The sequence below is a fragment of the Gymnoscopelus microlampas genome (assembly GCF_963454915.1).
Source record: "Gymnoscopelus microlampas genome assembly, chromosome: 3".
Lineage (NCBI taxonomy): Eukaryota > Metazoa > Chordata > Actinopteri > Myctophiformes > Myctophidae > Gymnoscopelus > Gymnoscopelus microlampas.
In genome coordinates this window covers 40,818,541-40,845,095 of record NC_139940.1, presented here as the reverse complement: position 1 = coordinate 40,845,095, position 26,555 = coordinate 40,818,541, and the positions used below count along the sequence as shown (strand labels likewise).

At 41.3% G+C, this 26,555-nt stretch overlaps 1 protein-coding gene across 3 annotated transcripts in view; it reads left to right on the top strand.

Moving 5' to 3' along the window:
* Nucleotides 1–13,881, top strand: part of ibtk (inhibitor of Bruton agammaglobulinemia tyrosine kinase) — a 32,451-nt gene extending 18,570 nt beyond the window's left edge. For 2 of the 3 annotated variants that reach the window (XM_084053334.1, XM_084053332.1), the window contains exons 20-29: nt 337–397; nt 2,897–3,024; nt 3,425–3,537; nt 4,503–4,648; nt 4,931–5,049; nt 5,483–5,581; nt 6,254–6,379; nt 6,891–7,091; nt 11,850–11,982; nt 12,521–13,881. In XM_084053334.1, the coding sequence (XP_083909460.1) occupies nt 337–397; nt 2,897–3,024; nt 3,425–3,537; nt 4,503–4,648; nt 4,931–5,049; nt 5,483–5,581; nt 6,254–6,379; nt 6,891–7,091; nt 11,850–11,982; nt 12,521–12,646 (1,252 nt within the window). In that variant the 3' untranslated portion in view covers nt 12,647–13,881. The remainder of the gene's footprint in view (nt 1–336; nt 398–2,896; nt 3,025–3,424; nt 3,538–4,502; nt 4,649–4,930; nt 5,050–5,482; nt 5,582–6,253; nt 6,380–6,890; nt 7,092–11,849; nt 11,983–12,520) is intronic. The other variant, XM_084053333.1, reaches the window with a different exon arrangement.
* The last annotated feature ends 12,674 nt before the right edge of the window (nt 13,882–26,555 follow it).

Here is a 26,555-nt window from a genome sequence, read left to right as displayed (position 1 = left end):
TGGTGCAACAGCTTACCAAATACGATGTTTGAACCTTGCACAGTTCCAAAGAGAATGAGAAAATAGCATTTGATGAATACCTTTATTGAATGAATAGAATAGAAGGCAATGGTAATGTCGTACCGTTGGGTAGATAAACTGCAACGACAAGTGTCGGCAGATAATTTGCTTATCACATACAGTATACCAATAACCATGCGTGCACACATATACAGTACATGCATACATATGCATATGGAGACGCACACAAGGAATAAAGTAGGTCTAGCCTTTGCTATTTTCTTTTCTGCTTTAGATTTCAATTCTGTATGTGTCTGTGTGTGCCTGTGCCCTCAGAGCGTTGAGTATTCTCAGTGATGAGGTGCTGCTGGAGCTCTCTGCAGCCTACAGGAGAATGGTGAGTCATTTTCTCACACAGGAAAAGCATGCAGCCAAGTTACCGTTGCTTATCTTCACTTCAGAGACGCACCACCCCAAAGCCCAGCCTAGCTAACCTAGCTAACCTCTCCCCCCGCTGTATAGCTCCGAGATGAGGTCCCACAGCGTCGGGTGCCGGCAGGTGATGATGGTGAAAATTGGCCACTATGCATGATTCTTACCTTTTTCCGCTCACCGTATCCAAAATGTAAATGTATTCCCCCTGCTCTCAGATGTTTAAAATTTTAGTGGCCACTGGCCAAGAAGATTTCACCGACGGGTTGAAGCAAGCGTTTAAATCGCTTTTTTAGTCAGCCTGTGCCATGTTTTCCCAATGCAATCTTACAGGAGCAGTACAGCGCATGCGGAGTTGCGGACGGGGGTTGACTGGCCACAGGCTGACTGGCCACAGGCTGACTAAAAAGGCGGTTTAAACGCTTGTTTCAACCCATCGGTAAAACTTCCTTTGCCGCTAAAAGTTAAAACATCTGAGAGCAGGGGGGCTGACCTTTACTTTTTGGATACGATGTGCGGAAAAAAGTAAGAATCATGCATAGTGGCCAATTTCCGGTGTCATCATCTGCCGGCACCCGACTCCGCTATGAACTGAAAGAATCCCATTTGTCGGAAGTGAGCAAGAGAAAACTAAACAAACAAACATGTTGTTTATCTTATAGCTGATATATCCACCTATAACACTGTTCAATTAATCAATTGATGTTTTTCACCAATCATATGGTGAACGTTGTTAAAGCGTTAAAGAACGGTCTTATATAATAGCATAGACATTTTTGGGATCACCCAGAAATGTTCATGTATTTGACAGAAATGTATAGTTTTATGGTAGCATTAAGTGTATTTATAGCCACAACAATAATGATGTTGCAAATGGCTCTTACTGCTCGAAAGGACTGATTTTATAATGAATTAGTCACAAAAAACTGCAAAGCCCCATTTTCAGCAGCCATTGAGTTAAGTGCCCTAATGATAAACACTTTCAGGTCCTCCTTGTGAATGAATGAATGAATTTATTTGATGATTAAATATAACACTGCACTGCAGTTGTTACATACATAAAAAATCGCAGATTTGTTTTTCCCTTACAAAAACTGTACATCATAAGTGTTATAAAGCTGTAAAAAGCAGCAGCTCATAAAAAAATATGCACATCCCTCCACAATATTGAATGGAAAACGTAATATTTGGCACAACAGAGACATAAAAGGTATTAGGTGTGCAAACAGTTCTGGCCCAGCTAAAATGAATTTGGCCCATCCAAAATTAAAATCTTGGCACCGCAGCTGATACAATGAGAAGTGCTAGGGGGTGAGGTATATTATGAAGAGGTGATGAGGCAGATTGTGGTGGATAATGGGGAGTGAGTCTGCAGTCCTGACTGAGGTGGGGAGGTCATTCCACAGCTTGCGAGCCAAGAGGGAGACGATTCTAGAACTCTTGGAGTGTTGGCCATGGCGGCATAGGGAAGGGAGGGACAGAATGTCTTGTGGTTAGCCGATGTACTGTAACTGTGCAGGAGGTTAATTTCAGTCAAGTCATTTATAAAATGCAGGAAAAGGAAGCTGAAGGCCCAGATGCTCAAAGTGCATCAACTGCTCAAAGTATATCAGAGTCTGTAGTTTGAGAAACGGGCACCTTACAGGTCCTCGGCTTCCTTAAACAATACATGCCAGATACCAGTGTCATCTGTAATCATTGGCCTAGAGGCAACACGTGTAATTGAAAAAGACCCCCTATAAAAAATCTGATGTAAAACCCTATTTGGTAAAGAAACTGGAAGCCGGTCTTTGATGGACTGGCCTGCACAATCACCAGATTTGAACCCTGTTGAGCTCTTGTGGTTAGTGCTTCATTATAAGAACAGAAATAATACGTTTTGGGTAGAACAAAGATTTTAGTTTAAAGTTAAAGCTCTAATAGTATTTGTTTCTCTAATGTTTGTTCAGTAATACAGGTCTCCCCATCTCTCAAGACCTTTAATAAATGAAAGATACATTTTCAGGTGGGTTGCCAATTTCACCCAATCAGAAAAGAGAACCCATTTATCAGTTTAAAATTTATATTGTTCCAATTCCAATTGTGTCTGCTAATTTCTTTGTTTAATCACTTCCATTTTCACACGTTCATGCTGTAATCTGTTTGAGTTCTCTCTCTCTGATTGGATGAAATTGGTATCCCTACATGAACATTTATTTTCTGTTTACTAAAGAGCTGGAGAGATGGGGAGACCCTGCTTACTGAACAAACACTATACTGTAGGAATGATTACTATGGGGAATATAGAGCTATTTAACACTTATTTTAACAAAAGAATATCACTTACACACTTTACAAAAGAATGAATGATAGTGTATGCACTTGAATACAGAAACAAATATTTATGTTAAACATGCACATTGGCTCCACATAATTCAGGCTTAAAGGAATGCATATCAATGCTGTTTGTTGTTCTGTTTATCAGATCCCAGCCATGCAGAAGAGAATGATTACCCCGTATCCTGATGCCCCAGACCTTAGCATCTACAAGGAGGAAGATTTGGACTCTGTCTTCAGCCCTAAAACTGAAACGGAATTGGAAAACTCTGCCAGGTACACCAATGGGATTTACACTGTCAATTACTTCTTTTTTTCAATGATGATTCACATCATGTTCGTATTGACTGGGCTTTTATGTGAAATGCAATCTTAACTTTTTTCATATACTTGTGATGAATGAACTAATATCGTTTTCGGCTTCAGGCACAGAGACATTTAGTCCTCCAAACTGAGACTCGGGCTGATTAAAACATTATACTGCTGTTGTCAAATCCAGAGCTAACTCCATACACCACTGTGTCTTAGCCCGCAATGAAAGTGACCTTAATATTGCATAGTCCTGGGTGTTAATTGAATCTGAAAATGGACATGTTAATGTTCTCACACACACAACTCCAGATTAATAATCAGAAAATCATGTTGTTGTTTCTTCCTATTCATTTTGCGGATCCAGAGAAACTCTGTGGAAGAGGGCTAAGATCAAAGCTAAAAAGAAACCCCGGCGGCGCTCCGACAGTTCAGGAGGATACAAACTGTCTGAGATCATTCAGAGCCCCCCTCCTGCAGGTACGCACACACGCACACACACACGCTAATCTAATTATGATGTACCTTTTCTAAATATGATCATTACAAGTCAAGCTTCAAGGTCTCTTTGTCACATCTTGTGTACAGTACATAAGAATACATTTATTTTGTTCTGGTTCTACAGACATTGTAGCAGCAATAATATAATAATATACAACAACAAAAACAAGGAAATAATAAAAAGGAATAGACAGAATATTAAATAATATACACGGTTTGTTTTTAGAAAAAAGAACAGTACAGTATATCCATTGGTCCTAGAGTGAAGGTGCTGTGTGCAGGTTCTTACTCGTAGATAATAAACATCTATTTACATGTATGTCTGTGTCTGTGTGCGTATATGAAAAAAGTAAAAGTGACCTGTGTCATTGTCCTTGGCAAGTATATTTAGTTCAGTTTCACTACATCTAAAGCCACATAATCATTCTGTTTTCTGATCGATTGAATACTTTATTAACATGTTTGATAACTGTACGGCAGTACAGTAAAGAAAATCTATGCTAAAAGGATAATGCAAAAAAGGTTTCCATTGTGGTCCATTACTCAATTCATCATCAATCACCAATAGCAGCAAAAGATATTTTTACAAAAAAAAGAGGGGTGGGGGCAGAGAATACACTCCCACGGGGCTCCTTCCGTGGAGCTCGCTGAGGGAGTGTGTTGGTGGACTCTCTGGGGACAAGCTAGTAGGGGATAGAATTCTAAGTCCATTTATAATTTGAGGACAGCCATGTTTTAGGTCAGTTTTAAATGTGGATGGGGAATGGAGCAGTTTCGTGGTGTCTGTCCACACATGTTGGTGGCAGTATAGTAGAATGCATTTTTCCCCATGTCTGTGCCGAATATAGGGGGAACAAGGTCTATGTCCCCTTTCAGCTTGTCGTGCCAAGCATTCCCATCGAAATGTTGTGATCATTTCACCAATGTTCCTCTTTATCTCTCAGTGGTTTCTCCATCACTGGTGAAGTCGGGGAAGAACAACTCCTTTGAGTCCCTGCAGGAGCTGATGACATCAGACTCAGAGGGCAGTCACGTGGGTGTGGGCAGCCCCAGAGACCTGCAGTCACCTGTCTGCCATGACAAGGCTGAGGTAAGAAGTAACCACAGCAGGCATTCACACAACACTACACTATTATTAGTGTAGTGTGATTATTACACTGCAGTCATATTGCGCTGGTGGACACTGGACACCTCTAGAGCAGCACATCATTGCAAATAACAAATAGTAGATGTTAATTCTTCTTGAATATTTAGTATGTGATTTAGGTCTTGACCTGCTGTTGCAGTAGACATTTTAAACGTGAGCTGGACGTAATCTTGGATAGAACTATTTCTTAAGGTTTTCTCACACAATTGTGTTGATCCTCTGTAGGATGAGAATGTGAGCCAGAAGCTTAAGACACCACCCAGCACTCCAACCTCTCAGAGGAACGGCCTCCCCACCCCTCCATGGAGCTCTGCTCCGCAGCCCATCCCCAATGTCCCTGGCAGGTATGGTAAATGGCATCTTGAACAACCCTTATTCTCCTTACTTTTGAAAGAGCTGAGTTTGCATGTTCTCCCTCTGGTTTCCTTCCACACCAAGACATGCATTTTAGGTACATACTCCTGCATTTTAGGTACATACTCCTGCCAGTTCCCTCGACAGTTTTACCTGCATGCTGGCTGCTCACTGCTCTTAAGTTGTTGGGATGAGTCGAATGTAGAGGATAAACTTGTTTCTATTACCACCGCACTCTGACCACTCTGGTGCATTGTCCCCCAAAACTGTTAAACAATTCAAAAAGAGGAGGGTTGCACTCAGAAATGAAAGCAAAATGATTTTCTTTATTGTTCCATATGCTTCAAATTGACACGGACGAAGGTAAAAGTTGAGCTCTTTTTCCTTTGCAGTTTGTGTGATTTTTGTGCCATTGTATTCTAGTCCCGCTGCACCGCCCCCTGTCCTGGACCTGAGGGCCATCATGGACATGGAAGCCAACTCCCTTCAGAGCCGCGGAGCCATCTCTAAAAGCCCTGGCAGGTGGGAGAACGCTTTCATTTTTATCTCTTAAACTGGGGTGGTCAACTCTCTATTCTTGTTACCACTACGGGCACACATTTGGTAGACTGAAACATGAATGCATAATACATTTAAAAAAATACCAAAACTGAGTTGAGCTCCATTAATGATTTATTATTTATTATGATATTATTTATTTTTCTCGTTTATAATGCAATCCCCTTAATAATTGTGTAATCCTGAAACTCATTTTAATGTAATGCTTTATTGCACTGGTATCTCAAAGTGGGGTCTGTGGGGACCCCCAGGTGTCATTGGGAGGTTCTAAGGGGTACCCAGCAAAATGAGGAACAGTTTAAACAAGAGTTGAAGCCCTTTTTTTTTGGCCGATTAGAAAATTGCTAATCTACAAGCTGACAACACATCGCAACGCAATACCTTGTGAGCTGAGCTTGTAGATCAGCTATTTTCCAGACATCTTGACAAATCTTCAGTCATGGCACAAACTCATTTCAGATGGGAGTCCGCAGCCAAATACATATCAATTTAGGGGTTCTTGGCATGAGAACCACTGCTTGCTCCTCTGAAGGAGTACTGTGTGGTCAGTTATGACATGTAATGACTCTTTACAGTTGTTGACTTAATCTAAATGCAAGATGTGTACATGTCACTACCTCCTCTCTGTCATTTCAGCAGCAAACACTCGGTCTTCCCCAGCAGGACGGCCCAGAAGCAGAGGAAGGCGATGGCCAGCGTGGAGTCCCCAGTGTCCAAATCCATCCCTATTGTCACCCCACCCAAAAGCAGCGGAAGGGCCTGGTGAGTGGGCCTTAGCCATTAACTACATGAACTCTAGCATCCTTATTCTTGGTATGTCATAATAGATAAACATTTGGCGAAAATAGCAGATGGTGAGCTTGTAAATTGGTTATTTAATGTCCAATAAAGTACTACATAAGTGGTTAAGCAACTACTACTGAAGTTCATATCCCTGTTTTTTTTGTCATGCACTGTTTTATCCCCGCCGCTGCCTTTTCCAGAAGTAGGCAGTTATAACTGAAAGCTAGGGCTGGGCAATATGGACATAATCAAATATGATATTTTTACCAAATTAAATGTAAAATGTCCAGGCTGTCAAACGTAGATTTTCAAAATCTACTTTCAAGTGGTCTCCAGCACTACGTCATTGATGTCACGTTTGTGAAATTTTTGCACCTGTTAACGTTGTGTTCGTAGAGTTAGTAGAGAACTGTTGTCCAAGTTCTCGTTCCTGCCCTCTCGTTTGTCATATATCATCACTGTCTTCCATTTCTTCGTCCTCTTCGCCCAGGGCCACAGCGGTGCAGTCACCACCCTCCTCTGTATCATTTCGGGAACTCCTGGCTGAGGAAGAGAGTCGGATGGTGAAAGCAGGGCTGACAGGAGCTCCATTTACCCCGGCTACTCACAGCTCCCCAGTCCCTGCGGCCACTCCTCCTAGGAGGGTCTCCTTTAAGAGTGCTGAACCCAGAGAGCCAGAGAGACAAGCCGGGTAAGTGTACACATCCAAACTTGCGTTACACACACTCAAACACGTTTATGGGCACATGTATACATACACCTGCTGTTTTTTATGTTCAGTTCAACTTGTCTCCACTTGATGGCACTGTTGAAGCGTCAGGTCAGTGCTCATGGACCATCAGGACTCAGGACTAAGCACACACTTAAAGAGGAAACTGTTAACTCATAACCATGGCACAAATGTAACCCCTAATATAAAAGACAAGCTTAACCTCATGAAATATTGAGATGGTCCCCAGCACTGTTGGTGGTTTTTGATTGTTAGGAATAATACGGTAGTGTAGATTAAAATAATAATAATAAAAAATAAAAAGTTCAATTCAACTGGCAATGATAAGGTAGAAACCCAGTGGTTTCTTAAGGACCCCAACCCCCCCTCATCAGACACAGGGTCTCAGGACCCAGACAGGTGCAGAGAGAGGCTTTCAGTGTTACAGTATCTGGTTAGAGTAGACTGAGGCCAAGTTTAGTGTGTGCTCTTCCGCAGGGTCAATGACCCGCAGCGGGGTCGAGATGCCCACTGAAGCTCCCAGTCACCCTGACCTTTTACAAAGCACCAGTCAGCTTGACTAACAGGCACATACAACTGAGATTGAGCTCAAGTCCCGGAATGGTTATCCCTCCGTTGAACTGGAAATGACAGTTGTCCGTGTGGGTGGAGAAAAACACAGCTCCTATTTTGTTGTTTTTCCTCTAATCTCACATACCCTTTGACTTATTGCATGGAAGCTAGGCCTGTCACAATTATTACATAATCGTCTAATCGCAAACATTTGAGATAATCGCAATATTTTTTGCATAATCGTCATAATTGTCTCCATGTTGAAAAATGTTCACACATTTTCAAATATACAAAAAGCTTTGTGACGCGTTGTAAGCTTGTAGATCAGCTATTTCTGCTATTTTTACATGTATAAAATCATTAAATATGTCAATAATTTCTTTGTATATTTAAGTAATTTCTGCCCATATCTGCCCTGTGGATTTTTTTATTACGAAGCCTAAATGGCAAAAATAAATAAATAAAATGTATTCATATGTTCCAATGTTCAATGCCAAACACACAATTAAATCGTCAATCGTAATTATTTGAGTGACTATTAATCGTCCACTTAAATGCGTAACCGTGACAGCCCTATAATGGAAGCTTATTTTTATTTGATTGCAGGTGTGATATAGGTCTGTAACTATCAATTATTTTCTTAGCGATTATGCTATCGATTACTTTTTCGATTAATAGAAAAAAGCATTAAAAGTGTTTTTTAAATATTTAAAAAACGATTAACCACTTGAGTGGTATTTTATACTTAGTCGCTCAAAGGTGTCATAGCTGTTACACCCCTAAAGAACAACATGCATAATGGAATAAGTCATATGTAATGGAATAAGTACAAGGTCATACATAATGTAATGGAATAAGAAGTGCTGTGATGCTTGACATGCCTCTCAGAGGTGTGTGTGTGCCCTAGAGGATTTCTAATTTTGCTAGGTCATCTTACATTTTTGCAGAAATGTGCATCTGCTTCCTCCTTCAGGGGCATTTGAGGTCTTGAGCCTTCAGTGTTTCTGGGCTCTTGTCAGCGCAGAACTTTTATCTGATTTGAAACGGTGCACTTCTTCCATTGTCCATCTGCTGGACATTCCCGCACTGTGTGCTACGTTCTTTAGAATAGCCTGCCGAATATCAGCCAGCTGTGTGAATTGATTAGAGGTCGCAGCTTTTGATGTTAATCAGAGTTGATAAGGGCAGACCCTCACGTCAAAAGGGATCATTCAGGACAGGTAGCCGGTTCCAGAATACTCTCCTTCCGTTTGTGGAGAAAGAAGTCAAGGCTCAGAAAGTAGAGCCAGACTGATATATTGGCCATTATTTGACTTTTTTGACGACATCAGTATCGGCAAATATGCAGCCAATGTGTCCCAAATTTTAAGTACTTTCAACCTGGCATGCCTATTTTAAGCATGTCATTATAGACGAAGGTTTTCCACCTAGTATAATGTTTATAAGGTGGAAAACCACCTTATAAATAGCTATTGCAACGCGTTGATATGGATCTGGAAAAAAGGGGACCCAAATGCAGAGCCCAGATGGATCAGATAGGGACTTCTCACTGGCAGACAGAACAAATCGGTCAATGGAATTGACATAGTAAGTTGGCACACAGATAACGGTATCGGCAACTAGTCAACTGTGAATCTTTGAATCACAATATAAGTCAGTCTACATAAATATTCCGAACAAGCAGTGGTGGAAAAAATACTCACATTCTTAAGTAAAAGTATCAATTCTGCAGTGTAGAAATACTCTGTTACAAGTATCAAAATCAACATTTACTTGAGTAAAAGTACAAAAGTATTGGCATTAAAATATACTTAAAGTACCAAAAGTAATGTAGAATGTCCCATTTCACATGTTCAACATGTATAAAGATCTTTTGAAAATAGTCGATCTACAAGCTCACAATGCGTTGCGTCGAATCGCGACGCATTGTGAGCTTGTAGATCGTCTATTTTCAAATGGCCGAAATGTTTATAGGGCTGAAGTGGTTCATGCATGTTTGGTAATAATAATCTAAATCTGTAAAGTAACTTGTAACTACATTTTTCAAATAATTGTAGTAATTGCTAGCCGAGTAGCGCGGCACTCATGCCGCGCTCATAGCGTGCACTCGGTGCCACGCTATGAGCTTGTAGAGCTGCTATTTTTTAATAGCCAAAGAATTCTTAAAATGACACAGATGCATTCCTGGTCTTAAAGGGTTAAGTATCATTCATAGTCGGACGTAAGGATACGTAACGAGCGCCAGCGCTCCTTGCGTTGTCGTTTTTTACTCCCCCTCCGTCACTTACGGGTCCCGTTTTTTCGTCCGTTCAGTCGACATTCACCGTCAGGCCGACGCACGTTCACTGCGTTTTGCCTGTTGTACCACTGGGCTACAATGCTAGTTTCATAGCATTGTAGCCTGTTGCCAGACTTTGTGAGAGAAATAAGTAACCAGGTCTATGAAAACAAGCCCAAAAGAATTGACTTGGCCACATATGAACAGTGATGGAAAAAAGTACTCAAATGTTTTACTTAAGTAAAAGTATCACTACTCCAATGCAGAAGTACTCTGTTACAAGTAAAAGTTTGGAATTAAAAATGTACTTGAGTAAAAGTACAAAAGTATTGGTATCAGAATGTATTGAATTTCCCTGTACAGCACTTTGGTTCAGCTTGCCTGTTTGTAAATGTGCTATATAAATAAAGCTTGATTTTATTTGATTTGATTTGATTTGATTTAAAGTATCAAAAGTAAAAGTACAAAAATGTTTGAAAATAGCAGATCTACAAGCTACGAGCTTGTAGATCGGCTATTTTCAAATAGCCTATGTATAAAATAGGGCTAAAGTGGTTAATGTATGTTTCATAATATCATCATTTATATCTGAAAAAGTAACTAGTAACTAAAGTTTTCAAATAATTGTAGTGGAGTAAAAGTACAATATTTGCCTCTGAGATGTAGTGGAGTAAAAGTAAAAGTATTGGAAATTGGAAATACTCAAGTAAAGTACAATTACCTCAACATTTACTTAAGTACAGTACTTAAGTAAATGTACTTAGTTACTTTACACCACTGCATATGAAAATAGCAGATCTACAATATATATTAGAGAATCACTGGTTTAAATAATAATTGGCCCAAATAAGCAACTACACTTTAGAAACAAGCCCAAATAAAACCGCAACCACCAATAAAGAATTGCTTGTTTGTTTACAAGCAACTATACAGAAAATAAGCCCAAAGTCGCTTATAATAAGCAGACATGGCAACATTGGGTACGCGCAATCTCTCTCTCCTGAACGACCATGCATGTGTCCGTAAAGAACGGACGGAATCCCTCACCGCCTGACGCACGTTAAAGACCCATCTAGGGACTTTGAACGGGCCTTTAATGTCTGTTGACCGTTGAGAGATTTGAGACTAGCTTGGAAATATTCCACATATTATTTTAAGTGACTGATTGCCTGCAAGTGATGCTGCAGCTTTGATGACTAGATGTGTTTGACAGCACTATCATCTGTGTTGTGTAAATTAAAAATGTGTTTGTTTGTTTACAAATTATCTTTGCTAATAATATGTTGGAGTTATGTACATTTTCAGACATGTAGACCAAAATAGTTGGATAAAGAAAAGAAAAGGTTCCTACACTTGGCAGCCCCCCTGTAGTAAATCTGAGGACCCCCTAGGGGTCCCGGATCCGCTGTTGAAGATCCCTGCGTCATCCGTCACGCGTTGTGAGCTTCTATTGATTTTAAGAAGAGCTTAAGTGGTTAAATAAAATAAAGTGAAATTTTCTTACAGCAAATAGAAACTTTAATCAAATATACGTCTTTCAAATTGATTTAAAGATTTTGCACCCGTCTAATTATAAGAAAAAAGCACAAGTGCTTTACAGACAAATAATTAGTGTGAAGTGCCCTTGTCAAATATACCTGATGTTTTTATTATTCCAATGTACAGCAGCAGCTTAATTCATAGGAACTGTGAATTAAGCCATTATCGTGTTGATAATAGTAAGTTAGTTTTATTCAAATGTCCAAGGCTCCTTTTGTTTGTCTCAAGACACATGGACAGAAACACAGTAGTACTTCTACCTCTCAACCCTTTATCTTCTGACGTAGACTCTTATCACCCCTGGTTATCACTGTGCACGTGCAACCACTCACCTCCTCCCCTCCCCCCAGGCCCTGGGTGCTGGGAGCTGTGGGCAGTCCTCCTAAGGTCTCCATGGTACCCTTTGCCTCCATCGTGGAGGAAGAAAAACAGCAAGAGGCTGCGTTGATCCGCAGCCGAGATAAACCATTGGCACTCATCCAGGTAACGTGTGTGTGTGTGTGTGTGTGTGTGTGTGTGTGTGTGTGTGTGTGTGTGTGTGTAAACTTGGATGCCCCTGCCATGACCCTGGGTGTCGTGTACTCAACTGAAAAGACGAGCTTTGTCTGCACTGTCTGCATTCTCTTTTCTTTGTGTAGCATATCACATAATATATCATGACAGCTATAAATGATTTCCCTCCAAATTTGTCGTTTTACAGCTGTCAGTTTGCTTTGAAAAGTCAGCCCTATTCCAGCTTATGCCAGGCCACTGTCAGAGCCTTCATAAAACACTCAGCTGTGATTTACTGTGGGTTTCTGGTTACCATTATATTATTATATACCATTATATAAAAATAAAGGCTCTGATTATCATTATGCCTTCAATGTCAGCCTTTTTATTTTGCCCACCAATGAATTATGGTATTTTAATCGATCATAATTCTGCCAGGGTTCCCGGCTGACTGACTTTTCCTTCCCCCTCTGTCCTCTCTTCCCGTTCTGTCTTCTCTCGCTCTTTCTCTGCCTCTTTGTCTTTCTAGATCGAGGAGAGGGCCATCCAGGACCTCTTGCTCCACTATAATGCGTGCAACAACCCTGAAGAGCTCATTGTGGTCGAGAGGTCTTCGCAGGGCCCCATCGCCACGCCCACCTGGAACAAACACTAACACAATTCATCAACACACCGCCACGCCGCATGCTGTCAGGGTTCTAGGCAACTCCATACCTGACGTATCCCCACTGCAACTGAATAGTCGTCATCATTATCGTGTTACTTCAGCGAGTGTTAAGGTGCACCTCAGACTTGGCCCAGTCTGATGCCGGTCTGATGCTTATCCTGCCCCAGTGTAAAGTTAGATTTTGACTTCATCGCTGCTTCATCATATTTTAATGATTGAGGTTTGTTTATTTTCTTTATTGTGTTAATCAAATGAATGATTGTGCTGCCATTGGTGGAAAGCTATTGACTCGACCTACAATGTTGGAAATTGATTTATGTGTGCATGATGATTATGATGATTTATCATTTATTTTCTTTTTTTTTTAAGTGTCTGCTTTGGATAACAAGAATGACATGAAAAGAATACATTGTCCCAAAAAATTATATAAACTCTGTGACCCAAGTTTAGTGATATCAAGTTGCCAAAGAGGAAGAGGTCCAAACCATGAATTGGGTCCAAACTTCCACATCTAGAAAGCAGTTGAGTCGGGTGCAGGATTGTTAGCTATTGAGGTAAGATTTGTGCCAATTTTCAAACCGTTACAGAGTATTACTTCTGCTGCGTGATAAATATGGCCATCTGCACTTGATAAATAACCAATTGGCTGAATTATTTTTTGACTGATCACTTCACTTAAGCTCATTTGTATGGGGAGTCTGGGGACAGTATTTCAGGTAGAAAGCCAGAGACTTCACAAAGCTTTCTATGAAATGCAGTTTAGATTAAAAAAAAATGAATTATTTGACACAAGCTGTAGTAACAGTAGCACAAACCAATACCCAATGATTGATGGTTTTCTATCTGCTGTCAAAATGTTGAAAGCGATTGAAAAGGTTATGTGCCTTTTATCCAACAAGAAACCCCTACATCATGTTGCTACATATTTAAATGAGCTCTTATCGCATCATTTTCATTATTTTACTGTTATTTAGGTTCTCTTATTCTAGCAGATGTATTATTTTGGTACCTCAGTTCTGGACCATGTAAATTAACATTTTCTCTCTCCAGTGCCCTTCATGCACACGGCAAGTGTTGGCTTAAGTCAAGAGTGTAAAAATCGATCCTTGTGGATCACATTTTACACAGTCCATTAAATTCTGTTTTTGCTGTGTGAATGCGTTGAACTTTGGGTAGCAAAGACAGAATGGCATGCAATAAAAAGAACTGACCTGTGCAATGAACCTGGCTCATTTCTATTTTATTAGTCTGTTCTAGATTACAACAATGGATGGAATTAGGGGGAAGAAGGAAAGGCAAATTTAAAAAAACTTTTTTTTAGTTATTGTACTAATATCTCGTGTCTGTAGCTCAGTGTCACTTTGAAAAAAGAGAGTCTTGTTGCATCTACTTAACATAACTTCATCTCCCCTTCTCACTTTATCTGCCTTGCATGAGCAAGCAGCCATTATCGAGTCTTAACCTCTGATTAACTACAATGACCCTGCTCTGAAGAGAGAGCGTAGTGATTTAGGCTTTTTATTGGCTGTAATTACAGGTAGAGCATCACATCAAGAGTCAGAGAGAAGCAGGCCATGGGGGAAATATTAGTAAGCCATTAGGCTCCATTAACCAGTGAGGAGAGAGTCACCACGCGTTTGCTGCTTTACATCTAATGGTAATGAAGCACACCGGCAAAAAACAATAGCAGAAAACTACAACAGGCCCATGTATTCTCCTGCATCTCTATAAATGTAACTTCACAATATTGTGTAAATGTACAGTAGTTTAATGCCATCTTGCCGTACTATTTCCCAAACTTGCTAATGAAGTATTCAATCAGTCAATCAATGTGAAGAGGCAAACAGAATGTTGCACTTAATTTCATTCGATGCTACTTTGAGTATTACAGCATACTGTAGGCAAATTATTTTTGGGATACTTGCTGCATAAGGAGGAACAATGGCAATTTTGAATGGCTGCAGTGTGCTTTCACTGAGGCACACCGTAGCCAGTAATGGACGTGATGGAGCAGAGGCACATTTAAGGAAGGTACACTCTTCCTGTGGAGAGAGTGGAAGATAGATGCCTGGCCCCCTGCCTTACTGCCAGGCAGATGGGAAAGTCATAGGGCTGTTGTCCAGACAGTGAAGATACCTCAGGATTAATTTGTTTATGGAGAAAAAGGACACGTTAGGCACTCTATGGAATACCTCTTTCCCAACCTGCTTTGACTGGAAGCAGCCTTGCCAGGCAAAACCAAGACATGCCAGTCTAAATCGGCATTTGTCCAGCCTTTCAAAGCAGAAGACAGGCTTAGTTGTTCACTCACTCAGCAGGTTCACTTGACAATATCATTCACTGTCATCTAGGAAATAAATGTATTTTAAATCAGTAATCCTTCTGTCATAAAATGTTATGGCTGAGGTCAGATCAGGCATGCTCACCAGGGGAGAACCTCCTTCAGAATGGAAATGTGATGCTCTTTCTCTGTTCAGTTTCAGAACGCTATGCCTTTGCCATGTTTTTTATTATGCCAGTACTTATCCCACAGTCATTATAGCGATATCAGTTTTGAGCAGTTTAACTTGACCAAAGAACTATGAAAAAGTGTGTGTGTGGGGAAAAGCTAAAATGGGGAAACTTTTAATTAGATTACAGCATATCTAACCAACATTAAGTCTTAGTTTTCTTTTTCCTCATAGTAGATTGACAGGAAACTGAGGACAGAGAGAGGGAGAAGGACAGGCAACACCTCTTAAGTCTTAGGATTGTTATTAAATATTGTACATGAAAATGTCACGCTTCACAGCTTGGCTAGTAATTAACATCTATGTGTTTGTTTTTATCATGCTTGGCCATGCTTATCACAACCTTCATTCAATTAACTTCTTAGTCATTGTCTCCGCCAGGAGACATTGTTTTCACTTTCCACATGTCAAGCTAACATTGGTCAAGCCTCACGTGACACGTGACAATACGGTGAAATAGTGTGATCTGATTGGCTAGTGACGTATAGCGGCCTATAAATAAATGTGTACTTTGAAAGAGTCTTAGCCTCTTTCAAAGTGAGGTAAGACAGGAATAATCACGAAATGGCTGAGAAATGGCGGATACTGTAACAATTGGATAGGACACTTACACAGACAGGACAGATAGGACACTTACACAGACAGGACGGATAGGACACTTACATAGATAGGACACTTATACAGACAGGACGGATAGGACACAACACAAGTCTGCTGGCGGAGACTTGTGCTCCGAGGAGCACTTTTTCTAGTTCTAATTTGTTATCCAAATTAAGTTGCAAATTAGAAGAAGTCAATGATAGTGGAACACAAGCCATAATGATGATGAATATGTCATGTCTTACCAATGGCAATACATGGCATACACAGAATGACTGTACATTTTTGTGATGGAAACAATTTGGTTCCTTAATAGGAAAGAAACATTTGCCACATTTGAGTTTGAATAACTTCCTGAGGCAACAAATGTTTTCACTGTTTAACTAGTCTCGCGTGGCCAGACTGTTGCCTCCCACAATTTTCAAATGCTTCGGGTCATACAGTCTGGAGCACGGAAGCTTTTTTGATGATTAAAGGGGAAAGCGGATGTGAAGCCTTCTCCCCGCTTACGTTTCGTCTTTACAGTCGTGCAAATGTATCCTAATATAAATCAAAATCATCTAAGCATATACAGCTTGCTGCTGAGCAGAAATGGAAATTAAAAAAATTAAATGTAAAGATATTTGTCTCCGCCAGGCCGAAAGGCATGTCGAGAGAGTATGTTTTGCACCCCGTCCGTCCGTCCGTCCGTCTGTCCGTCCGTGTGTCTGTCTGTGAACAGCTAATCTCCGGCACCGTTGTTCCGGCCGCTGTGAAACTGTGCACACACACTCCCTGGCCAAAGTCAAACCTCTGCCCCAAATGTTTCAGATTGGCTTGTGATTGATTGATTGATTGACATTTTTATTTGGCAAAAGAATGTAAAACAACACAGTTACATTTATAATACTTTTGTCTAAAAGGTCCGACCAAAAAAGTCCCTGCAGACTTGTTTCCGTTGGGGTTCTTGAATAGCGCCAATTTGTGCAAAACACATTTTTGGATATCACTCCTACAGAAGGAACCATCACGCCAGAAGGAAATGTTTGGATCGGGGCGGTGCACCTGATCTGGCGCAGCGCTCAGGTCCTGGACCTGGTGAGACGAAGGAGGAGCCCGGCCAGGAGACAACCCACAGAGCCTAGTCCCTCCACGTGCCAGAGCCTCCCCGAGTCCCGGCAGAGTACTTCCGGAGAAGCGGACTGCCCTGTCTTGCCCTATAGGACTGACCGTGGGTAGCTACTGGGACGTAAGTCGGGGCTTGATCAACCCTGGCTGGGTCACCTGGGCGAGGGTGTATGTTGTATGTTGCGAGACACGAAACACCCGATGACCCCAGGCTACAACACTGATGATACGTCCCAGTTGCATCCATGTGATGTTTTTCTTTATTAGTTATTCTATTTATAGTGGCTCATAGGAATAGACTATGTGACAACCAGGAATAGTTTGGTGACCACAGGAGAGACTGGTGACAGCCGGAATGTAGACGGCATCCCGGGAGCAGTATGGGTTAGCGCCCCAGGCTGTGTCTTCCGTGAGGAAGAAGCCCAACAAACCCACGGTGAGGCCTTTAGGAGGGCCATTCCAGCTAACCGCAAGTGGAGCTAATACCATTAGACGGCCCAATCTAGTGGTATCGACCCAAGGAACCATCACGCCAGAATCCATGTGATGTTTTTCTTTATTTGTCCAAACCAAATTTTCAAATCAGCCTCATGGTGGCGCTATAACAGGCTATTTTGTGTTTTTACCTATAACTGCACCGATCTGCGTGAAACTTTGCACGCACACTCCCTAGAGGGCAAGGAAAAACCTTTGCCCTGCATTTTTCACATCTGCCTTTTGGAGCACCACTAGGAGGCTGATTTGTGTAAAACACATTTGTTTATATTACTCCTACAGATTCTGTCCACAAATCAAGCAAATCAGTCCACAGTTTAAAATATATTTTCGTGAACGGAAATGACAAGCAGATGACTCGGATTTCGGGAGGTGTAGTTCCAGACTATATAGCTTTCGGAGATTGTGGAATAGATGTCTGGCTACACGAGACTACGGTTTGACTAACCCCTCACTTTTACTCACTAGAGAGCATCACAGATTGACCCAAAGAGCAGCACTCATAAGTCCATACTTAAGAGTTATTCATACACTTCCTAGCCCTGAACCCTCTCCTGTGGCTCAAAGCCCCTTCCGGCAGCTTAGTTTCTCTTCGTAGCCATAGTCAGAGAGGTGTAGAGTACAGACTAGCCCTCTCAATCCCACTTAGTAGACATGGAGCCAGTTAGCCAAGGATTACCTGACTGCTCCACAACCGTCACTCAGTTGGCTACTGTACAAAGACCATTAGGTCCACAAGAAAAGGCTTTACTCTACGAGTGTGCCCGGAACGTGCCCGCCTGTTGTCTTTGCAGATGTCTGCTGAAGTCTTCTTGTCTTCTCTGTGCTGTGCTGTTGATCTGACAGGCTAAGGGCCATGTGTTTCTCTGCAAGGATCTGGCCCTTTGGGCTCTTGGCAAGGAACCATATTATTGAGAATAGAGCTTTGTGTCTCTGTCTGAGCAGGTGCCAAACCCAAGGGTGTGATGACAGCTTTGGACATTTGTGCGGGTTGTGATTTGCATTTCTGAAGTAAGAAATAAAGTATTCTTTCAATACTTAATGTAATGCGAGACCATGACTCCCACGTTCTGCTTATCTGTAATATTCATTTGCAGGAAGGCAATCAGCGGACTGCAACTTCCTGCAAGCACACAACACACAATTTCATTTCATATTTTTCATATTTTTCATATTTTCATCTCCTTCAAGCCAGTTCAGATAAGATATAACAAATCTCTAGTTTTCCCATGACTCCACTCATACTTTGAACGCAATAAATCTCTGAATAGAATTACGTAGGAGCTCAAATACAGTTACTTTGGAGCCACTGGGGATGAATCTGTTTGAATGCCACACCTATGGATGTTTGCCATAGTGACCTTAATAGGGCAGAGGTCCATGTGGATGAGAGACTATGATTCTATTAGGTTGGATTCAGGGTGTGGCAATTATCTCTGGAACAGCACATACGGTGCTGCCGAGAAGGTCTGCTGCACCTATTACTACCCAAAGTGTTTCAGCAGCACTTTCCTCCTTTGGTGTCACCGGGCCCACGGGCTGTCAGGCAGATCACAAACACCCCATAATAAAGGAAGATGAGGGATTACAGGGCATGAGATGGGGCTTCTCTATCTCCCAGTGAAACAGAACCCCCACTGTAGCCCTGAGCGTTAACCAGCAACAACGGCTTTGGACCAAGTCACCTCAAACATGCAAGCACACAACTGCAGTCATTGTAATATAAAAGTTGAGAAAACAACCGTCCGCATTCAAGTCGCTTCTCCTTCTGCTTCTTTCCTCTCCAGCAGTGACCCTATATAGCCCCACTTTACATTTCCTTCATGCTAGAGCGATTCCACATATTTTTGTGACTGGGGGTCAGAACCAATTGACTGAAAATGACTGGAAATCCCATTCTTTTCCTGGAGCTTCTGATCCACCACCAAAACTAACTATGCCGTCAGCACTGGGAATATCACTCCGACAGGACAAACTAATCCAACCCACCTGGAAATCCAGTTATCTCAGTGAAGAGAGGAGGAGGAGGAGGGCGGTGGGGAGAAAAAGCCCGATGGAAGAGTTGGACAGTGAAGGAGAGGAATGGAGGGGGTGATATGTTCTTTATATTCAGGTTTTGTCATCGATCAAAGTTGCAGGAGCAATATCACCTTGAGAGACATTATTTAACCCATTAAAAACAGTACATTCAAGGTCATTACCAGGGCGAGCGGTGATGGATCTCTGAGGTCGTTTGGATACAGGCACCATTATTGTTACAGCCCACATTTTAGTGTCCCAGCCCAATACTCAATGTGTCGTCTAGATAGTTCATCTTATTTACTTCTTGAGATCACTCAGCCAAAAGAAAAGGATGAGCTTAGGAGTTTGACAATCACGTCTGCTCGTCTGATTCAGTGTTGCTTCACACTAAGCTGAGGATTGTCAGTTGTTTGTCATCAACTGGCTACTGCCTTGAAGTCTTCTCCCATCACAATTATACTACAGTTTTGCCTACATTATATTTATTAACAGCAGTATTTTGTTGTTTTTTTCCCCCACTTGCTCCGCTTTACTCTACCCAGCTCATGACAATAACTCATCCTCTTGTTTTGGAGCATAATAATGACTGAATGACGTCATGCTCTCCTGTTTAAGTGAGGTCACAAGAGAAAGGTCAGGCTCGCTGGATTGCTCCTAATGAAATAGTAATTCTAATCATGGCTCTGGAGCACCCTGGACCCCGACATCTCCCGTGGGTAATGCCATTCAGGGCAGGGAGAGAGACAAAAGCCCATGCATCTCATCCCAGACATTAACACAGTTGTAATTAGAAAGCAGAGAGGGAGATTGAGTGGTCCAATGCTGCTTTCAGATTCTTGTCCCCGTCACGTCATTAGCTGGCCGGCATAAAATGTGTCATTGCCATGGGAGAAATTGGCTCTAATGTTGAGCCAAAATCAAAAGTGATTTCAATCAGCGTGATTGTTGTTACTGGTCAATGCACATTCAGACGAGTAAATGAGTCATGATTTGACTGTCCTTTATGCACTGGTGTAAAGTAACTATGTACATTTACTTAAGTACTGTACTTAAGTACAATTTTGAGGAACTTTTACTTTACTGGAGTATTTCCAATTTTACTTGTACTTTTTTGTACTTTTTCTCCACTACAATGATTTGAAAGCTTTAGTTACTAGTTACTTTGTAGATTTTGATTATTATTACAAAACATGCATTAACCACTTCAGTCCTCAGTATATTTCGGCCATTTGAAAATAGCCAATCTACAAGTTCACACGATGCGACACATTGTGAGCTTGTAGATCTACTATTTTCAAAAGATTTTTAGACATTTTAGACATTTGATAACTTGAGAAATGTGACATTCTGCATAATGAGTACTTTCTACTTTTGGTATTTAAGTACATTTTGATACCAATAGTGTTGTACTTTTACTCAAGTACGTTTGGAATTCCGGACTTTTACTTATAACAGAGTACTTCTACATTGCAGTAGTGATACTTTTACTTAAGTAAAAAAAAAATAGTACTTTTTCCACCACTGCCTTTATGACAGGTGGGGGTTATGACAGTGAACAGAGAGACAGAAGGTGAGGAGAGAGAAGGGATAACATACTACAGGCCTCGGTCGGATTCAAACCTAGGTCAGCTGCAAGAGGAATGTGGTATGCATTCTTGCTCGCTGAGCCTCCGGGGCATCCCAAGGTTTGATCGTCTTACCTGAAGGTACAGTATCTGCAAACTAGACAGAGACTCTCTGCTTGGGGTGGGGGTGGGGGGGTGTACGCTTCATGGCAGATGAATTCATCTCATGCTGTTAGTTGACTGGCACTGAAGATAATAAGTCCCACAGGTCTGCTGTTTCAATTTATTGGGCTGAACTGTCCAGAAGAGTGTTCAGTAACCCCAGAAGCAAACTGCCTGATTGTAAAAGATGAGTTTATGAGTAGGTGATGGCAAGAGTCCGTCCTTTTCCCCATGCAGCTAAGCTCTCCAACCTCCTGAACAAGGAAATGCAGCTCTAAAGCTTTTGGAAAGGCAGCAAATACTAATTGTTTTCAAACTAGAAGCTCGCCCCCGCTACGCGGGGGCTCGCGTCTAGCCCGCGGCCACGCCCACGTAGCGCCCGCGGCCACTTGGCAACTCATATAAGTGGCGTAGCGTCATGAGGGTCAGTGGGGCCGTGGCTCGGTCAGTGAAGACCCTGTAGTGCGGATGATATGTGGCATAGAGGGGCAGATTGTAAATCCCCAGAGGAAACATCCGTGGGCTACCATTGGTTCAGCGATGTGTGCGGTCGCCCTGCGGCCCCCCCTCCTCCACCAATGTGCAGTATTGAGAGCCCTGACGTCACAACAATTGGAGCGATGGGCACTGCACTGTGGTTCGTTAGGGTACACCTAGGGCCCAGGTAGAACCCAGTTAAAGCCTGCATGGGCAAACCCAGGTAGGACCCGCCTTGGTCCCACATAAACATGGGTAGTTGGGGCCCACCTAAGGGCCAGGTAGAAGCTACTTATAGCCTGCATGGGCATTGCAGTTGGGACTGAAGTGGATGCCGCTGACATTGCTGACATGGGGTCCATATGGTTTAGCCCACCTTGAAACCATATGGGAACTACGCTGGCATGCTGGCTGTAATGCAAACGCTGCATCATACCTGCAGTGTGTAGTTTGATGTTGTGTGTGTAGCAGATATACCTGCAGTGTGTAGATCAATGTCCATATGAAAGTCAATGCCCAGCAGTGTTTTTTTTCCCCAGCAGAGTTTCTAGTGTCTCTGTCTCTCTCTGGAAGAGGTTGCACATGAACTCTGCAGCCGCACTGAGGCGCTCCAACACAAACACTCTGACATTAAGCTGCTTCACACAACAAACATCAGCACGACGCTGCTGTTTGTCCAAAAGACACAATATCTCCTCTCCCACCGACGTCATGTGTTCATTTATCGACAGCCGTACAGACTCCTTTTGACACATTTTACCTCGTTTATCCAGCTCTCACTGACTCATCGGGCTGTTATTTTGCTGCGATCAAGTCAACGATGTGAGAGATTAGCTATCACAGACGGACGGACAGGGGGTGAAACATAGTCTTGCGCCATGCCTTTCGGCCTGGCGGAGACAATAAAAAAAGGAAAGTAAAGGAAATGAGCATTTCTGCAACAAAAGTAGTCAACAAACTATACTATGAAAACATGGGCCACATTGTCAAAGAATGTAAGAAAGAGGCAATCATGTAGAAAATAGCCGATCTACAAGCTTACAAAGCCTCTCAACGTGAGGCGTTTTGAGCTTGTAGATCGGCTATTTTCACAATATGTACTTGTGGAACGGAGTCAAACAGAATGGGGGGGGGGGGTCCCCAGATCAAGTACGTTTATTTGGGGGGGGGGGGGGGGGGGGGCGGCGTGAAAGGGTTGATAAGCACTGCTGTAATCGGAGCGAAATTATCTGAAATTACTACATGACCATAATGCAGCCTAACATAACATAACATAACATAAGAACCACTTGTTCATGCTGCTGTTGTATTGTTTTACACATGGAATTATGTAACATCTTAGGCATCTACAAGAACTTCATATTGTACTTATGAGCGATGGGCCATAGCAACTGCTTTGAATTTAACTTGAATCATATTGTATCATCACTGTAGCATCTGTAGCATCACACTGAATAGCGTTGTCATTTCAAATGAAATGGCACCAAATCAAATAGTGTGCAATTGTACTCCATGTGACTTTGGATGTAGATATACTTATTATAAGTATGTCATTGTCGGCCGGAAATCTTGTATGTCCAAACCGTTACTTTACAGGAAATAGAAAAAAGAACTTGTGTTCCAATGGATCCAATTTAGGCCCAGCCCAGTTATTATTTAGTCACATTGTTTAGTGCATTGTTTTTTGTTTTATTGCAACACTTTTCATTTGATAAAACTAAAAACCACAGACAGACTTCAAGGAGTAGTTCACCCAAACAAATACTTATTTTCTATGAATTACACACCCCATGAAGCATTGAACGATGCTAATGTATCTGGTAGGAATCTCCTACCAGAGAGTCCACCAGTCATGAAATTATTGGCTTAGGAATGCAACAAAAACTAAAAAATCTCCATGAATTCAATGCTTCATGGGGTGTGTAATTGATAGAAAATAAGATTTTTAGGTGAACTACTCCTTTAACCACTTTGAACCTTGTGTCCCTGTGCATGTCATTATAGGCAGAAATGTTCAAAAATAGCAGCTCTACAAAGCACACGTGATGCGACAGCACAGCATGTCGCATCACGACGCAATAGGGAGATACAAGTTTCCCGCCCGACTGTGATGATGATATTGAAACAACAGGCAAAGAATATGCTTCTGTAGGCTCTCCTGTAGAGGGAGTGCACAGTGCACAGGCAGAGAGCACAGGCTCTCTCAGAGCTATAAGACTGTGCCACAGACCAAATGGGATAATCTGGGTTTACAGAGCTGGGGCAGCTGCAGTGACGCAGGGCTTTACGTTGCTTGATGGATCCTCCATGACAGCTGTCCCAACCTGGCTGTACTGACCCTCCACCCCTTAGATTCCGCTTCCAAGTGACCCCTGGCTTTTTACATCCTCTCTTTAGCCTCTCGATCTTCGGTGCTGATCAAGCTGTTGGAAGTAGGCTATGAATGCTAATATAAGATTATTGCCCCATTTCACTTAATCAGATTAATCAGCACAAATGAATCTTTGAGAAACAGTTCTAGTCTCGAATTGATCTAGAGAATTGGCAGATATTTTACTTTCCACCATAGATCTGTGTAGGTTGTGTTATCTTTCTAACATTGACACATGCATGCACTCTTCATTTCTCTATTACAATCCACCTTGGTGACAGCCTGGGATAAAGATAATGTTAATTAAGATGTTTGGGGATATTAAATGTAAAGATGGTTTCTCTGCCTGGAGGTGTTAAAAAAATGACATTGTCATGTCATTTCTATATCCCTTTACTCCACAGTAAAATCCTGAGAGTGAATGTAACTCTTGAGTGTACAAATGGAACCAAATTAGACCAGGGTCCATTTGTACACTCAGAGTTACATTAACGCCCAGGACTTTACAGTGTAGCCCAAAGGAATGAGATAAGTGTCTGAGCATCGGCTCTCTGTCTGAGATGCTGAATGAATGGCATTACAGTTTGCCCATCCATTACACTGCCTCTGCACTGCTGTCATCACAGGCTGACGGCGTGCATTTGTGTCTGCTTTCTCACACTCAGCTGGGAGCACACTCCCACAGGGGGTTGGAAGGGGTTCTAAATGATATAATATGATCATATATCATATATATCAAACATATATATATATATATATATATATATATATATATATATATATATATATATATATATATATATATATATATATATATATATATATATATATATATATATATGGGTCAATATTTGCATTGTTAGAAGTGTTAGAATGTATTCTGCAGCCTAAATACTCATAGTATTTGTTGAAGAGGCAAGTAAATAAACCCTATATACACTTAAGGTGACCAGGGTCACCTTAAAGAAGTAGTTCACCCCAAAAAATGACTTATTTTCTATCAATTACACACTCCATGAAGCCTTGAATTCATGGATTTATTATTTTTTCACATTCCTAAGCCAAAAATGTGATGACTGGGTGTTTCCGGTAGTAGAGTCTATATTTGTGTCTCCTACCATCCGGTAGGGTACCATCCGGTAGGAGACACAAAGTAGAGCATCTTTCCAGCGGTAATCAAATTATTGGCTTAGTAATGCGACAAAAGCAAAAAATGATCAATGAATTCAAGGCTTCATGGGGTGTGCAATTGATAGAAAATAAGTCATTTTTGGGGTGAACTACTCCTTTAAGGGAAATGGACATAAAATAGCCAATCTACAAGCTTACTAAGTGAGGCGTTGAGCTTGTAGATCACCTATTACTGTATGTAATTCCTCTAAGAAGACTCTAAGGGTCCATGTGGTGGTTAAGTGGTCGCTGAATGTAGGCTGGGTGAGGAGTTCAGAAAGTAGAAAACCTTAGAGGTTAATGATTATTGGGTCTGGGGGTAACAAGCTTATGAGATTACAGGGAAGATTGTTCTCTGTGTTTTTACAACACTAATATTTCCTGCCCAAATCCTTATGGGATATGACAAAACTGCTTACAGATTTGAGGCATCAGTGTGACATCTGCTAGAATCTTCTAGATGATAGTCCTTCTAACACTATAGTGCAACATAATCCTTCCAGAATCCACACACTTTCCAGCCATCCCACAGGGGGCGACATGGTAACGTCATCTCATTTAGTTTTGGCCAGTATTGATATCAGTTGCTGTTGACACCTAAGCAATTGAAAGAAGACCCCCCAAAAATGCTTTGGGAATGTTTTACTCTGGGAAGAATAGGTTTTAATACGTTTTGCATCTAACTCCATACTGCTATGGGGCAATACAAATCAAATGCAAGATTTAAAGGTAGACTAATTGAAAGCTTAATAAGCATATTAAATTAGCCTAATATTAAATATGTTAGTATAAATAGCCCACACAGTGGAGACAGTAAAGAAAGCTAATGGTTTACATTGCTGAAATCTGCAGTGGCGAGTACCAGTGGTGGAAAAAGTATTCACATTGTGTAGGCTACTTAAATAAAAGTACAATACTGTAATGTAGAAATACTCTGTTACAAGTAAAAGTCCGGAATTCAAAATGACTTGAGTAAAAGTACAAAAGTATTGGCATCAAAATGTACTTAAAGTACCAAAAGTAAAAGTACTCATTGTGCAAAATGTCCCCTTTCACAAGTTATCATATGTTAAAATGCATACAAATCTTTTGAAAATAGCAGATCTACAAGCTCGTAGATCGGCTATTTTCAAATAGCCAAAGTTTGAATAGGGCTGAAGGTGTTAATGTATGTTTTGTAATAGTAATTAAAGTTTTCAAATAATTGTAGTGGAGTAAAAAAAGTACAATATTTGCCTCTGAGATGTAGTGCAGTAGAAGTTAAAAGTACTGAAAATTGGAAATACTCCAATAAAGTAAAAAAAAAAACTCAAAATTGTGCTTAAAAGTACAGCACTTAGTTCTTAGTACTTAGTTACCTTCCACCTCTGGTGGCTAGTAGCCTACTGTCTCCCTACTTACCCTCATTGACAGGATAA